The 16,383-nt window shown below is 49.6% G+C and overlaps 1 protein-coding gene across 3 annotated transcripts in view; it reads right to left on the bottom strand.

Annotated features, from left to right (window-relative positions):
- PRDM11 (PR/SET domain 11) overlaps positions 1 to 16,383 on the bottom strand; it is a 90,417-nt gene that overhangs the window by 47,932 nt on the left and 26,102 nt on the right. For all 3 annotated transcript variants that reach the window (XM_055546944.1, XM_055546942.1, XM_055546943.1), the window contains exons 2-4: positions 2,224 to 2,348; positions 1,773 to 1,876; positions 931 to 1,193 (exon numbers count right to left, since the gene is read on the bottom strand). In XM_055546944.1, the coding sequence (XP_055402919.1) occupies positions 931 to 1,193; positions 1,773 to 1,876; positions 2,224 to 2,342 (486 nt within the window). In that variant the 5' untranslated portion in view covers positions 2,343 to 2,348. The remainder of the gene's footprint in view (positions 1 to 930; positions 1,194 to 1,772; positions 1,877 to 2,223; positions 2,349 to 16,383) is intronic.

The raw sequence follows: 16,383 nt of genomic DNA, 5'->3' as shown, positions 1-16,383 counted from the left end.
CCAGCCGATTCTTGCCTCTCTGCCTCTCAGGCTCAGTGCTGCTGTCCTACCAGACTTCCTGGGGTCCCTCTCTCTCAGCTCTTCTGTCTACAGGGAGCAATTTTTCATCCCCCTGTGACTAACTGCTACTCATTCTTTAAGTCTCAGATCAGAGGAACTCTTGCCCAAACCCCTTAAGTAGGCCAAGAACAATAACAGCAATAGCTGATATTCACTGCACGCTTGCTAGAGGCGAGCACGATTCTAAGAACTCTGCAGCATCGACGCATTTCATCTTCACCATCAGCTACGATTATCCTGTCGCAGAGAGGTTCAATGACTGGTCCAAGGTCACATTAGATAGTAACTAGCAAACCTGGCTGACATAACGAACGCGGGCTCCAGGCCCCAAATTCCAGAGCACTGTGAACGCTGCCGTCTCCCTAGAGCATCTTGTATTCTCTCTTAAGCTGCAACTGTCGTATGTGAATGTATTTGTTCACTGCCCGCTCTCCCCACCAGACGGTCCACTCACGGAGGGCAGAGACTGTGCCTGTCTTGTTGGAGGCTTTACCTCCAGCTCTGGATTTTACTGCTTTTTTAGCTGAATGTCATGCTCTGCCCCAGCCCCAGGTATCCACTCCAGAGGAGGGCTTGGGGAAACCCTTTGTAAATGTCATACAATGGTCCTCCAGACACACACAGGAGGATTCAGGGAGAAATCGCTCCACTGACGATTCTGCAGACTACTGACAGAGGCGGCTCCTCCGAATGGCCCTCAGCCACCAAGGGTCACAGGGGCAAAGGGACAGCAAGATCCATCATCCACTTGTCCAGCAGTGATGGCAGAAAAGCTCTGGGACCAGCCTGGGCCAGCATATGGCTCCCCCTGCTGGTTTCCTTCCACGTTCGCGGCACCCTTTACCGAGGCACGGCCCAGGAGACACTCACCAGCCACGAGAAGAAGCCAGCTGATTTGTCCTGGGTGGAGATCTGCCCCTCATAGGGGCCGAAGATGCGGCCCTTGGGGATGACCTCATTTATGCAACGCACGTCATTCTCCCCACTGGCTTCCTTGACCACCTCCATGCCCTGGGGGATGGTGAGGGCGGCCCGGTCTGGGATGCCCACGGGCACCGGCGTGTCAGACACAAACACTGGGGGACCGTGGTTCGGGCACTCATCCACAAAGTATTCCTGGCAGGACTCACAGACTGCAGGGACAGAAAGAGGAAAGAGCGCTTCAGTTGTTGCAGGGGGAGAGAGCCCCATGAGGTGGCTGAGGGGCTGATGAGAAACCCACCCTGAGCACAGCGTAGACCAGTGGCAAGCACACAGCGTGAGACTCACGAGTCCCAGCCCTGGCTCTACCCCCAGAGCCACAGGCCCCTGCATCTTCAGTAGCGATACCCCACCCCCCTCCCTGGCGACTCAAGGGGCACATCTGCCAATGCCAAGGAAGCCACTAGCCCCCTTTGTTTCAAATTTGAAACAACAGAAGAAAGCCCATGACTGGAGTCAGATGGGTGTGCATCTGTGAGCTGGGGGAGCTGAGCCAGGAGGTCCTTAACCCTCACCAAACCTACCAGTGTCCTCCCCTGGAGAATGGGACCAAATAATAGACACCTCAGCGGCTAAGGGTGAGGATTCACTGAGGCCTGGACCTGTGTCTTATGTACACAATAGGTGAGTGCCTATCGTCAGAGTTGCCTCTGCAAATCCCCTAAGCAGAGATGGGGTGGGGGTGGGGGTGATGGTCAGCGTGGTCAGGAATAGCCCCAAGCTCCACTTACACCAGAAGTCCACTTGCTGGAAGCTTTTGGGCATGATGAGGTCACGTTTTCCCTTCAGTTTCCTGGGCTCCACTTCCATGACCGAGGGGTCTGATCTCCTAGAGCTGGCCAGGACAGGGGCCAGTAGAGAAAGCACAAAGCCATCAGAGTGAGAGGCTGGTGGGCAGAGAAGCCAAGAACTTGGCCCAAAGGCCACAAGGATGGGGCAGGTAGAGGAACCCCAGGCAGCCTGCTTGTCTGATGCAGCGGATAGTAGAAAGATAGGGGTCCTGAGACCTGGGTTCAGGCCTTCTTGGGTCACTGCTTGGGTTTTTCTAGAGCCCGTGCCCACCCCTGGTCCTAGGAGTTGCCCAGAGGAGGGCAAGAGAGAGCTCTCTTCCCAGGGTCTCCAATCAAGCCCGCCGGGCGATGCCCCCCTTCTCCCTCGCCTGCCCCCACCCTGGGGCCTCACCAGGGTTGGCCATACTCCTGGTCCCGGAGCGGAGAGCAGACCTCCGTCTTCACCACTGTCACCATCTCCCCCACCGCCGCCGTGCTCTGTGCCAGGCACTCCTTCATGTTCTCAGTCATTCTGTCCTGGGGGCGCGAAGGCGGGACCAGCGCAGGAAGAGGATCAAAGAGACAGGGGAAGAGGGGTGAGTGGCGAGAGGGCAAGCGGGGGTCCCATGGAGTCTGGTTACCCTCCCTGCCATCCCTAGAGGAAGCGCTTGAGAACACAGACAACAAAAACAGCTGTAGCTGGGCCAAGAGGAAATGCCATTTCTACCCCGGGCTGGTCCTGGGGACGACTGGAGCCACCAGCCCCATGGGGTCAGGGGCCGGGAGGAGCTCAGGCCAGGAGGCAGGGCTTCGAAGCACAGCCTGGACCCCAAGCCCAGGGGGCAAAGGGTATGAGGGACCCATAGGAGCCTCCGCACAAAACTTTGCAGCGTGGGGAAACAGGGCGGGGATCCGCTCAAGTCCAGCGGGGGCCAAAGCGGGGCAGGCAGATGAAATGGGCCCCGAGCGCCTGGCTGCAGAGCCCCTCACCCAGGGCTGCCAGGGAATGCAGCCAGGCACGCTTTGCCAGCTCAGAGCAGGTACAGGCGGGGCCTGGTTTGGGGGGGGGGGGTCCCCGCGTGGGCGGCCCTGACTCCAAGCCCCACCCAGCTCTCTCTAGGGGAGTCTCCCTAGCCCGCAGCTTACCGCCCTCCTCCACCACCGCGCTGGGCTTCAGCCCCTCCCTTGGCACCCCAGGGTCCTCATGCCAAGCCCGGGGACACTCTTCGGGTCAGGGCAGCGCTCAGCTCGGGCTGCGAGCGCGCTCGGCCCCGGGACTGGGCGAGCAGCGTGTGTGACTCACTACCCGGGGCCCCGCTGGCCACACCCCTGCTCCTCTGCTAATCAGCCCCCTGCTCCCCACCGGGGCCCCAAAGCCGCCGGCAGCGGGGAGGGGTGTGGGGAGACGTGCCGGCCTGCCCCCTTCTCCGAGCCGGCAGGGACGTGTTGGGGGGGGCCGCGGGGAGGGGGGCGCGGGCGGCCCGGGTCCGGCCGAACCGCCCCGCCCCAGCCTCCCCCCACCACCCCCGGTCCCCCGGGCACCCCCGCCCCCGGAGCTCGCGGGTCGTCCCCGCCACGGGTCCGGCGGGGAAAGTGTGAGACGCTGCGATTCGGCCCGTGCGGCGCACCGGCCGGGCGCAGGGGCGGCGCTGGGAACCGGGAAGGGCGCGGGCTCGCCCTCCGCCGCCTCTCACCAACCTTCGCGGCGGGGCGCTCCCGGGCCGGCCCGGCCCTGCCCGGCGCCCGCCCCCCGCCCGCCCGCCGGGCCCGGCATTCCTTGCGGGGGCATGTGGCTTCTTGCCGGCCCCGGGGGCACGTAGCTGGCTGGCGGCCGGGAGGGGGGCGCGCGGGGAGAGGGAGGAAGCGGGCGCTCGGGAGGGCCCCCCCCACCCCCCGCCTGGGAGGGATTCCAGCCCCTCTCGCGGGGCTCGGCCCCCACGCGGGCTGGGGGGCGCCCCGCGGGGCGTCTGGGTAGGACGAGAGCGCCGGGGAGGCTGGGCCCCGTGGCCCGCCGCGGGTCCCCCCCACCCCCACCCCCAGCCCCCGCAGCCCACTCTGCACGGCCTACGGCGGGGCCAGAGCGAAGTCGCCGACACTCAAGTTGCCAGCCACGCATCGCAAGCCCGCCCCTTCCCCACCTGCGCGGCCTCGGGTGGCGACCCGCATCTGCGAAGGGCCTCACGCCAGGATCTTGGCTGGCCAACCAAATGGCCCCCAGCCGCCAGTGATGGTGGCAGGGGTTGGGGTGGGGAGGTGGGGCGGTGGTCACCGAGGCAGGAACCTGGGGCTGGAAGTGTGTCAAGTGACTCCCCCAAGGTCACACAAGCCATTCGTGGTGACGTCCTCACTGGAGCCTGGGGCCTCCTCTGAGTTAATTGGAAACAGGAGGACCCCCAAAGGTAAACGTCTTGTCTGGACTGGTTCACTTCTATGCCACAACCTCAGCCCATTCTTCCAGAAGGATCATTGAAATCACCAATCCCGGGTGGGTTCTGGACTGCAGGGTGAACCCAATGGAATTTTAAGGGATCCCTGAATACCCCTGCTCTGAGGCTCACTTCTCAACTGGATGGACAACATTCACACACAACACATTCTGAGCCAGTTAGTCTAGAGTTGAGGAGTCTGGGCCCCCAGCATCCACCGCTGCTGCTGCTGCTAAGTCACTTCAGTCGTGTCCGACTCTGTGTGACCCCATAGACGGCAGCCCACCAGGCTCCCATCCCTGGGATTCTCCAGGCAAGAACACTGGAGTGGGTTGCCATTTCCAATGCATGAAAGTGAAAGTGAAGTCGCTCAGCCGAGCCCAACTCTTAGAGACCCCATGGACTGCAGCCTACCAGGCTCCTCCATCCATGGGATTTTCCAGGTAAGAGTACTGGAGTGGGGTGCCATTGCCTTCTCTGCTGCCTGTGTTCAAACCCCTGTGACTGGCTGTGGGACCCTGAGCAGGTGTTAAGGACTCAATGTTCTTCAATGTGCCTATATTTGGAGAGAGGGCCTATAAGGAGGTGATAAGTTTAAATGAGATCATATGGATGGGGCCCCAATCTAAGAGGGTTGGTGCCCTTTAAGAAGAGGAAGAGACACCAGAGTGCTCTTCCTCTTGCTCCCTCCTGCTCTCTCTCTGCACCAGGTAAGGGCAGTGGGAAGGTAACTGTCTGCAAGCCAAGAAGAGAGCCTTCACCAGGAACCAAATGAGCCAGCACCTAGATCTTGGACTTCCCAGTCTCCTGAACTGTGAGAAATAAATTTTGCTGTTTAAGACACCCAGTTTATGAGATTTTGTTATGACAGCCCAAGCTAAGACAGTGGGCTTTCTAACTTCTCTGTGCTCCCATTTCTTCATCAGGAAAATGTGGCAAGTATTAGGTTCTATCAGACATCTCTGTGTTTAATGGACAGAGATGAAATTGGAGGGATCCGGTCACCATCTCTGCACATCAACTGAAGAAAGCTCGTTGGGCAGGTGGGTATGAGTGATGTCATGAAGGAGTGCCCTTGAATTCTTTCCAATGGATTGGATTTAAATCAGTCATTTGCAAACTCTAGCACTCTATTAGGAACTGACTGGTGGGGACCATTTTGCATTGAGCACTCCTATTCTCGCCCCTCTGCCCACCCCCAGCTACACCTGTACACCATCCTCCACCTGTACCCCATGTTCCACCTTGCCAGGGAGCCTGTGAACTTGCTTTGTATTCCATCTGCATTTCACCTGGAAAACTCCTACCCATCCTTCAGCTCTCACTGCCACCCCCCATAATATCCTCTCTAGCCCTATGTCCCTTTCCTCATGGCCCCTGTCATCCTTAGAACAGTCTCTTTTTAACATGATTGTTTGATTGTTATCTGTTTCCCATAATAGATTAGAAGCTCGCCAAGGGCAGAGTGCAGGCCTTTTTGCTCACCACTGAATGGTCAGCACTTGTAACAGTGTCTGACATCCCGGCAGAAATAAGTGAAAGACAAGCAAGACACTAGAAAATAAATGTTAAGGAAGCTCTCATTCTCAGGGTCATGCACTTGCAGGATTGGTACCTGAGAGTGAGTGCCTCCTTAAATTTTACCCTTGCTTTCCTTACCTGGTCTCAGCCTGGCCTAGCAACACAGCGTATTCTCAATAAATATTTGTCTAGGGAATAAATGGACAAATGAAACATGTCATAACTCACCCTACCTCCACTAACATGTCCTTCTGTCCCCATTGAGAATCTCAACCCTATAAGAGATGTCAAGGGGGTGACAGGGTAGGTGGGTTATTGTTTTGAACCCTCTTCTTGGGGCACTTTCTCATGACCTCTACTAGACAAGGTGGGTGAGGCTGGTATCTAGAGGCAGTGAGAGAAAGTGAGAGTGTGAGGGAATTAGATTCCTGAGGCCTGGAGCTTGGATTTGATAAGTGTAAAGCACAAACTGTGCAACCACAGGCACGTGACTTCAATGCTCCAAGCCTTAGTGTCTTCCTTGCTGCTGCTAAGTCACTTCAGTAGTGTCCGACTGTGCAACCCCATGGACGGCAGCCTACCAGGCTCCCCCATCCCTGGGATTCTCCAGGCAAGAACACTGGAGTGGGTTGCCATTTCCTTCTCCAGTGCATGAAAGTGAAAAGTGAAAGTGAAGTTGCTCAGTCATGTCTGACTCTCAGCGACCCCATGGACTGCAGCCTACCAGTCTCCTCCATCCATGGGATTTTCCAGGCAAGAGTATTGGAGTGGGGTGCCATTGCCTTCTCCGAGTGTCTTCCTTGGCGAAATGGAAATAATCAAAATTGCCCAGAGAAATCAATGAGACAAAGATGGGGTCAGAGCCCTGGAAAGAGCCAAGTGCTGAGGGTTTATAAGAGATGTTAACAGTAAACTCCAGCTACTCCACGTTCAAGGTCAAGAGGGGTGGTGGTGAGGAGATTCCCCTCGTCCAAGGTAAGAGAAACCCAAGTAAGACGGTAGGTGTTGCAAGAGGGCATCAGAGGGCAGACACACTGAAACCATACTCACAGAAAACTAGTCAATCTAATCACACTAGGACCACAGCTTTGTCTAACTCAATGAAACTAAGCCATGCCCTGTGGGACCACCCAAGATGGGTGGGTCATGGTGGAGAGGTCTGACAGAATGTGGTCCACTGGAGAAGGGAATGGCAAACCACTTCAGTATTCTTGTCTTGAAAACCCCATGAACAGTATGAAAAGGCAAAATGATAGGATACTGAAAGAGGAACTCCCCAGGTCAGTAGGTGCCCATTATGCTACTGGAGATCAGTGGAGAAATAACTCCAGAAAGAATGAAGGGATGGAGCCAAAGCAAAAACAATACCCAGCTGTGGATGTGACTGGTGATAGAAGCAAGGTCAGATGCTGTAAAGAGCAATATTACATAGGAACCTGGAATGTTAGGTCCATGAATCAAGGCAAATTGGAAGTGGTCAAACAGGAGATGGCAAGAGTGAACGTCGACTTCTAGGAATCACCAAACTAAAATGGACTGGAATGGGTGAATTTAAATCAGATGACCATTATATCTACTACTGTGGGCAGGAATCCCTCAGAAGAAATGGAGTAGCCATCATGGTCAACAAAAGAGTCTGAAATGCAGTACTTGGATGCAATCTCAAAAACGACAGAATGATCTCTGTTCATTTCCAAGGTAAACCATTCAATATCACAGTAATCCAAGTCTATGCCCCAACCAGTAACGCTTAAGCTGAAGTTGAACAGTTCTATGAAGACCTACAAGACCTTTTAGAACTAACACCCAAAAAAGATGTCCTTTTCATTATAGGGGACTGGAATGCAAAAGTAGGAAATCAAGAAACACCTGGAGTAACAGGCAAATTTGGCCTTGGAATACAGAATGAAGCAGGGCAAAGGCTAACAGAATTTTGCCAAGAGAATGCACTGGTCATAACACACACCCTCTTCCAACAACACAAGAGAAGACTCTACACATGGACATCACCAGATGGTCAACACCAAAATCAGATTGATTATATTCTTTGCAGCCAAAGATGGAAAGCTCTATACGGTCAGCAAAAACAAGACCAGGAGCTGACTGTGGCTCAGATCATGAGCTACTTATTGCCAAATTCAGACTGAAATTGAAGAAAGTAGGGAAAACCACTAGACCATTCAGGTATGACCTAAATCAAATCCCTTATGATTATACAGTGGAAGTGAGAAATAGATTTAAGGGCCTAGATCTGATAGATAAAGTGCCTGATGAACTATGGACGGAGGTTCGTGACATTATACAGGAGACAGGGATCGAGACCATCCCCATGGAAAAGGAATGCAAAAAAGCAAAATGGCTGTCTGGTGAGGCCTTACATATAGCTGTGAAAAGAAGAGAAGTGAAAAGCAAAGGAGAAAAGGAAAGATATAAGCATCTGAATGCAGAGTTCCAAAGAATAGCAAGAAGAGATAAGAAAGCCTTCCTCAGCGATCAATGCAAAGAAATAGAGGAAAACAACAGAATGGGAAAGACTAGAGATCTCTTCAAGAAAATTAGAGATACCAAGGGAACATTTCATGCAAAGATGGGCTTGATAAAGGACAGAAATGGTATGGACCTAACAGAAAAAGGAGATATTAGGAAGAGGTGGCAGGAATACACAGGAGAGCTGTACAAAAAAGATCTTCATGACTCAGAAAATCACGATGGTGTGATCACTGACCTAGAGCCAGACATCCTGGAATGTGAAGTCAAGTGGGCCTTAGAAAGCATCACTACGAACAAAGCTAGTGGAGGTGATGGAATTCCAGTTGAGCTATTTCAAATCCTGAAAGATGATGCTGTGAAAGTGCAGCACTCAATATGCCAGCAAATTTGGAAAACTCAGCAGTGGCCACAGGACTGGAAAAGGTCAGTTTTCATTCCAATCCCAAAGAAAGGCAATGCCAAAGAATGCTCAAACTTCTGCACAATTGCACTCATCTCACACGCTAGTAATCAGATCAGATCAGATCAGTTGCTCAGTCGTGTCCGACTCTCTGCGACCCCATGAATCGCAGCACGCCAGGCCTCCCGGTCCAGTTCACCCAGACTCACATCCACTGAGTCAGTGATGCCATCCAGCCATCTCATCCTCTGTCGTCCCCTTCTCCTCCTGCCCCCAATCCCTCCCAGCATCAGAGTCTTTTCCAATGAGTCAACTCTTCGCATGAGGTGGCCAAAGTACTGGAGTTTCAGCTTTAGCATCATTCCTTCCAAAGAACTGATCTTCCAAAGAACCCAGGACTGATCTCCTTCAGAATGGTCTGGTTGGATCTCCTTGCAGTCCAAGGGACTCTCAAGAGTCTTCTCCAACACCACACTTCAAAAGCATCAATTCTTCAGTGCTCAGCCTTCTTCACAGTCCAACTCTCACATCCATACATGACCACAGGAAAAACCATAGCCTTGACTAGACGGACCTTTGTTGGCAAAGTAATGTCTCTGCTTTTGAATATGCTATCTAGGTTGGTCGTAACTTTCCTTCCAAGGAGTAAGCATCTTTTAATTTCATGGCTGCAGTCACCATCTGCAGTGATTTTGGAGCCCAGAAAAATAAAGTCTGACACTGTTTCCACTGTTTTCCCATCTATTTCCCATGAAGTGATGGGACCAGATGCCGTGATCTTCGTTTTCTGAATGTTGAGCTTTAAGCCAACTTTTTCACTCTCCTCTTTCACTTTCATCAAGAGGCTTTTTAGTTCCTCTTCACTTTCTGCCATAAAGGTGGTGTCATCTGCATATCTGAGGTGATTTGTATTTCTCCTGGCAATCTTGATTCCAGCTTGTGTTTTTTCCAGTCCAGTGTTTCTCATGATGTACTCTGCATATAAGTTAAATAAAGAGGGTGACAATATACAGCCTTGACGTACTCCTTTTCCGATTTGGAACCAGTCTGTTGTTCCATGTCCAGTTCTAACTGTTGCTTCCTGACCTGCATACAGATTTCTCAAGAGGCAGATCAGGTGGTCTGGTATTCCCATCTCTTGAAGAAATTTCCACAGTTGATTGTGATCCACACAGTCAAAGGCTTTGGCATAGTCAATAAAGCAGAAATAGATGTTTTTTCTGGAACTCTCTTGCTTTTTCCATGATCCAGCGGATGTTGGCAATTTGATCTCTGGTTCATCTGTCTTTTCTAAAACCAGCTTGAACATCAGGAAGTTCACGGTTCACATATTGCTGAAGCCTGGCTTGGAGAATTTTGAGCATTACTTTACTAGTGTGTGAGATGAGTGCAATTGTGCAGTAGTTTGAGCATTCTTTGGCACTGCCTCACACTAGTAAAGTAATGCTCAAAATTCTCCAAGCCAGGCTTCAGCAATATGTGAACCATGAACTTCCAGATGTTTAAGCTGGTTTTAGAAAAGGCAGAGAAACCAGAGATCAAATTGCCAACATCCGCTGGATCATCGAAAAAGCAAGAGAGTTCCAGAAAAACATCTATTTCTGCTTTATTGACTATGCCAAAGCCTTTGACTGTGTAGATCACAATCAACTGTGGAAAATTCTTCAAGAGATGAGAATACCAGACCACCTGATCTGCCTCTTGAGAAATCTGTATGCAGGTCAGGAAGCAACAGTTAGAACTGGACATGGAACAACAGACTGGTTCCAAATCGGAAAAGGAGTACGTCAAGGCTGTATATTGTCACCCTGCTTATTTAACTTCTATGCAGAGTACATCATGAGAAACACTGGGCTGGGAGAAGCACAAGCTGGAATCAAGATTGCCAGGAGAAATATAAATCACCTCAGATATGCAGATGACACCACCCTTATGGCAGAAAGTGAAGAGGAACTAAAAAGCCTCTTGATGAAAGTGAAAGAGGAGAGTGAAAAAGTTGGCTTAAAGCTCAACGTTCAGAAAACAAAGATCATGGCATCTGGTCCCACCACTTCATGGGAAATAGGTGGGGAAACAGTGGAAACAGTGACAGACTTTATCTTTTTGGGCTCCAAAATCACTGCAGATGGTGACTGCAGCCATGAAATTAAAAGACGCTTACTCCTTGGAAGGAAAGTTATGACCAACCCAGATAGCATATTCAAAAGCAGAGACATTACTTTGCCAACAAAGGTCCGTCTAGTCAAGGCTATGGTTTTTCCTGTGGTCATGTGGATGCGAGAGGTGGACTGTGAAGAAAGCTGAGCGCCGAAGAATTGATGCTTTTGAAGTGTGGTGTTGGAGAAGACTCTTGAGAGTCCCTTGGACTGCAAGGAGATCCAACCAGTCCGTTCTGAAGGAGACCAGCCCTGGGTGTTCTTTGGAAGGAATGATGCTAAAGCTGAAACTCCAGTACTTTGGCCACCTCATGCGAAGAGTTGACTCATTGGAAAAGACTCTGATGCTGGGAGGGATTGGGGGCAGGAGGAGAAGGGGACGACAGAGGATGAGATGGCTGGATGGCATCACTGACTCAGTGGACGTGAGTCTGGGTGAACTCCGGGAGTTGGTGATGGACAGGGAGGCCTGGCGTGCTGCGATTCATGGGGTCGCAGAGAGTCGGACACGACTGAGTGACTGAACTGAACTGAACTGAACAGTAAACTGGCTGCCGGAGGCAAGGGAGTGAGCAGGAAGAGGGAGGAGACAGGGGAGGGAGGTTATAGAGACAAAGGGGGAAAGGAGAGGAGGGAGAAGTAGGCAACAATAAGAGAATGAAGGCTGGAGGGGAAGAGGGAGAGGAGAGGAAATCAGAGAAAAAAAGATGGAAAGAGAGAGAGAGAGAGACCAAGAGAGAGATGGAGGGAAAGGGCCCACAGACAGTTCTGTAAGTCTGAAATGGCCCTGCGGAGACCATCCTCTTATGAGAAAAGCATTCATTTGAATCTCAAAGTGAGATGTCTATGGACCACTTCCTTTCAGGTCTTATTTTTCATTTATATCCCACCTTCATCCCATTCTTTTTTTAAAAAAAAAAATTGTGATTATTTATAACATAAACCCATACTCAACAGGACAACTGAACAACCAGAGACCTCATGGAGAAGGAGTGATGCTAGTTATACCCAGAATCTGTTGTAAGATGGTTGGTGATCTAATTTTCCATTCAGTTCTGAGCCTCCTGGCAGCAAAGGCAAAAGGGGAAACACAATGGGTTACATAACACTCACTACTGATACCTACTGACTAACTACACAATTCAGTTTTCCTCGTTCTTGGAGGGGTCCAGCTCCCTGGAGAATTGGAATCAAGCCTCACTTATGTGACTGACGTGTATTACAATCCTCTGTGTCTGTAACAAAGGCCATGGGGGCAGGGAGGGAGAAGACGGGATATGACAGGACTGAATGGACTTCCTTGGGAAGAGAGGGAAAGCACAGGCGTATGTCCTTCACTGGGTCCATGTCAGCAGGCACTGTAAGGCCGGAGCCAGGTGAAGCTCCAGCAACTGTGTCTGAGGATTGTTCTGGCTCTGTTTGCCTGGGGAGGGACCTGGGGGAGGGGTGGTCGGCAGGCCTCGTGGAGGACTCCCAAGCTGCTGGCAATGCTCCCTCTCAGCTGGCTCCTCGGAGTCTGCACACACGGAGATTAGGCATGTTGCAAACCCAGCAATGAGATGCAGGCCCAAGAGGAGGGGGCAGAATGCAGCTCAGGAGCCTGCAGCTCCGTTTTCACCCTTGGCAGGATGCCAAGGGCCTGGAATGCCCGGCAGCAAGTGTGGCCAGAGGGACTGGGAGTCTGTACCCACTGGGGTACCTTAGAGGCTAGCACCATGAGACTCTGGCAGGCCTTGCACCCCTGAAGCATCCCGCATTGTCTCCTCTGATGACAAAGGGATGTGTGGTAAGGGGGCTACCCGAGGCACACGGTGACGTGGGCTGGGTCCCAAGCCCTGGGTCTCAGTCCTGACTGTGCCATAAACTTTCTAGGGGTCCCTGAGCGAGGTCCTGCCTGGCCCTGAGTCTCAGTTTCCTCCTCCTGAAAAATAAAAGGTCTGACATGGTTCTTAACAGTAGACCATGGAGGGTAAGCAGGAAAAAGCATGAAATTATTACAGGGAGTTGTTGGATGTAAATGTCCAGCAAGCACTGCCTATAGAAAAAATAAATTATACACCTAGCACTTATACATCAGATGAATTTGCATATGTATTAATATGTAGATACTCTTGTGATGAACACAAGGTAAATTTATTTAAAAGTGTTATTGACTCACAGAAGCTCTGCCACCACATGTGTTGTTACTCAGTTGATACCAGCACAGCCATTCACAAGCTGTGTAACCTTGAGAAAATTCCCTACCCACTCCTGCCTCTGTTTCCCCATCTGTCCAATGGGACAGGTATCAGATCCTATCTCACAGGGCTGTTTTACATAGCACAGTGCCTGGCATAGAATAAGTACTCTATACATATTCTTCTTATCCATTTTATTCATTGTTTTAAAAGCGTAGCACACATTAGGTATGGGGCTTCTCCAGTGGTTCAGCAGTAAAGAATCTGCCTGCAATGCAGAAGATGCGGCTGGAGCCGCGGGTTTGATCCCTGGATCAGGAAGATCCCCTGGAGAAGGAAATGGCAACCCACTCCAGTATTCTTGCCTGGAAAATCCCATGGACAGAGGAGACTGGTGGGCTACAGTCCATGGAGTCCCAAAGAGTTGGACATGACTTAACGATTAAATGAAAAAAAAAACTAGCCACAGCATATTAGGTGGTGATGTTGGTGACATTTTTTGACATTAAAAGAGGGCCTTTACAAGCAGTCAATACCCTTAATAGAAAAACACTTTTAATAAACCTATGCTATAAAGATGATTATTCCAATAGAAAAAAATGGAAAAGTTGTAAAAGAAAGGAAAAAAAAAAAGACAAATGGTCAGTATGCTTTATGGAAAACCACAAAACTTTAATACTCAATAAATATAAATTAAAACAAATAAATATCATCTCTCCTTTATTAAACTGGCAAAGATTAAAAATCTCAATACCAATCAGAGTTGGCAAGTATGTGGGGAAATACCCCACATACTCTAGCAGCTGGAATAGAAACTGATGTACCCTTTCTGCAGGGCAATTTGGCAGTGCCTTGAAACGAGCAAAACCTTTGTAGGAGCAATCTCAAATCGAATAATTTATCTAAAGGACATGATTAAGCTGTGTGCAAAGATTTACCCACAAGGCTGTCCTCTGCAACACTATTTTTAGTAGTAAAAAAAAAAAAGGAAATAACTTAAACCTCAAACACAGAAGTTAATACACAACATACAAGGAAATATTAGCAACTAACAACGCTTGAGAAGAATACTTATTGACATGGAAACACATGCTCAATATACTGTTAAAAGAAAAATGAAAGTTATGAAGTGAAAGAAGCGAGTCGGAAAAAGCTACATCTTGTATGATTCCAACTTATGACATTCTGGAAAAGGCAAAACTTGGAGACAGCAAAAAGATCCATGGTTGCCAGGGGTTGGAGGGTGGGAGGGGTGAATAAGTAGAGCACAGAGGATTTTTAAGGTAGTGAAACCACCCTGGATGATACTATAATGGTGGATACATGTCATTATCCATTTGCCCAAACCCATAGAATGCATAACACCAGTGAACCTTAATGTAAACTGTGGCCTCTGCATGATAATGATGTCAGTGTAGGTTCAGCAGTTGTAACAAATGTACATGCCTCTGGGTTTAACTGTATAACCAACAGTTGAATGCCTGCTGGGGTGGCCCCTGGACCAGCCACGTAGCTGAGGACTGATGGGTCTAAAAACACTTCCAACTCTTGGAGTCTGGGCTAGTCCTAAGACTGACGCTGCTGTCCACAGTGGGGAAGGGGGTGGGGGGGCAGGGAGCGTAGGAAAACTCTCCACTTTCTACTCGATTTTCCAGTCAACGTAAAACTACTCTAAAAAATAAAGTCTATTTTTTAAATGAAAGTTGCAAAAAGATAGATACAAAACAATTGCATATAAAATGTGTATTTATCTATACGGATTTGCAACACAGGTCTGGGAGGATGTATTTTGGGATATCATTAGTGATTAGTTTTGGATCTTATGTTAAAGAGTTTTCATTCTTTTTTGCTTACATCACTTAAAAAAATTGTAAAAGAACTCTTTTTACTCATTTAGTTGAGAAACTGCTAGAGAAGATGATAACTAATGTTCTTCTATCTTTATCCACTTGTCATTAGATGCTGAGACCTAACCAACTATTTAGGGCTTCCAGCGGTGCTAGTGGTAAAGAGCCTGTCTGCAACGCTGGACACCTAAGAGACACAGGTTCAGTCCCTGGGTTGGGAAGATCCCCTAGAGGAGGGCATGGAAACCCACTCCAGTACTCTTGCCTGTAGAATCCCATGGACAGAGGAGCCTGGCGGGCTACGGTCCATGGTGTCGCAAAGAGTCAGACACAACTGAAGTGACTTAGCACTCATGCATGCACAACCAACTTTTTGGGAGGAAGGAGGAATCTAGATTAAAGATAGGCATATAAGTGTCATATATGTGCCACTTGATACACATTGGATCAATGAATCAATGAATCAATCAATCGCCCAATTGAGCAATAAAGGCCCCAATATTTTTACCACAAAGCACCTCTGTTTTAATTTCTATATTCCCATTTGAAAGGTTTTGTCCATGAAACATATTGCATGGACTCTGTAATAATTCATTCCGTTTCCTAATGTTTTTATAGGTTATGTGAGAACTTGGGTGAACACATAGGTTCATTGCTATCATTCTAAGCAAAAGCCAAGAAATCGGACATGGTTCAATCACTTGTCTTGCTGATTACACAGAGCCATGAGATTTTCATTATACTTCTCTATGTTCAAAAAATAGCTTGATGGATAGAATACTATGCAGAAATGAAATTGGACCACAACTGCACACTGTAGAGTAGATGAGTCATGATGCTTAGAAAAGAAATGTGACCCCAGAGAGTACATGCTTTGTGGCTCGATTTATATAAAATTTAAAAATAGTCAAAACTATGGTGGTTAAAGGTGTAACTGGTTATCCTTGCAAACAATTAGAAAGGGCCAGGAAAGGCAGTTCTAGGATGCTTGTCATGCCCTATGTCTAGATCTGAAGACTGGTCCTATCTGAGTATTGGTCCCATTTTCTAAGTTTGTGAAAATACATTGTCACACTTTTACTTTTCTATATGTTGATAAAAACAAAGAAAAAACTCTGCAGGGGCTTTCAGGGCAAGGAGTTCCCAAGGGGAGACCTCTAACCCCATCCAGCCTCTGATTTTGCAATTGGGGGAACTGAGGTCCAGCCAGTCGAGGCTCCTGTCTCAGTCACAACAGATCTGGCTTCAGGACTTTATCTACACATCAGTTTTCACTGAGCACCAGCGGTTCAGCTGGTCGGGGGCTGTGGAACATGTACTCCCAAGGTGGTTCCTCCTGAAGAATCTTTTGGAGGTAATATGTTGACTCCTTCACGGTAAGACTTTGATAAGGAGTTGGAAGAAACAGTGTCAAGGTTCATGAGTCAAGTGGAGAAGCTGGTGAAAGATGGCACCTATTTAATGAGCTGGCTTCTTACTGTTGGTGGCTTACCTGGATCCCCCTCTCCTCCCACTAATAAAACCAGATTTTGCTCAGATGCTGCACCTCCCTCAT

The sequence above is a fragment of the Bubalus kerabau genome, chromosome 15 (assembly GCF_029407905.1).
Source record: "Bubalus kerabau isolate K-KA32 ecotype Philippines breed swamp buffalo chromosome 15, PCC_UOA_SB_1v2, whole genome shotgun sequence".
Taxonomy (NCBI): Eukaryota; Metazoa; Chordata; class Mammalia; order Artiodactyla; family Bovidae; genus Bubalus; species Bubalus kerabau.
The sequence above is the reverse complement of the archived record's forward strand: the minus strand, read 5'-3'. Positions and strand labels throughout refer to the sequence as shown.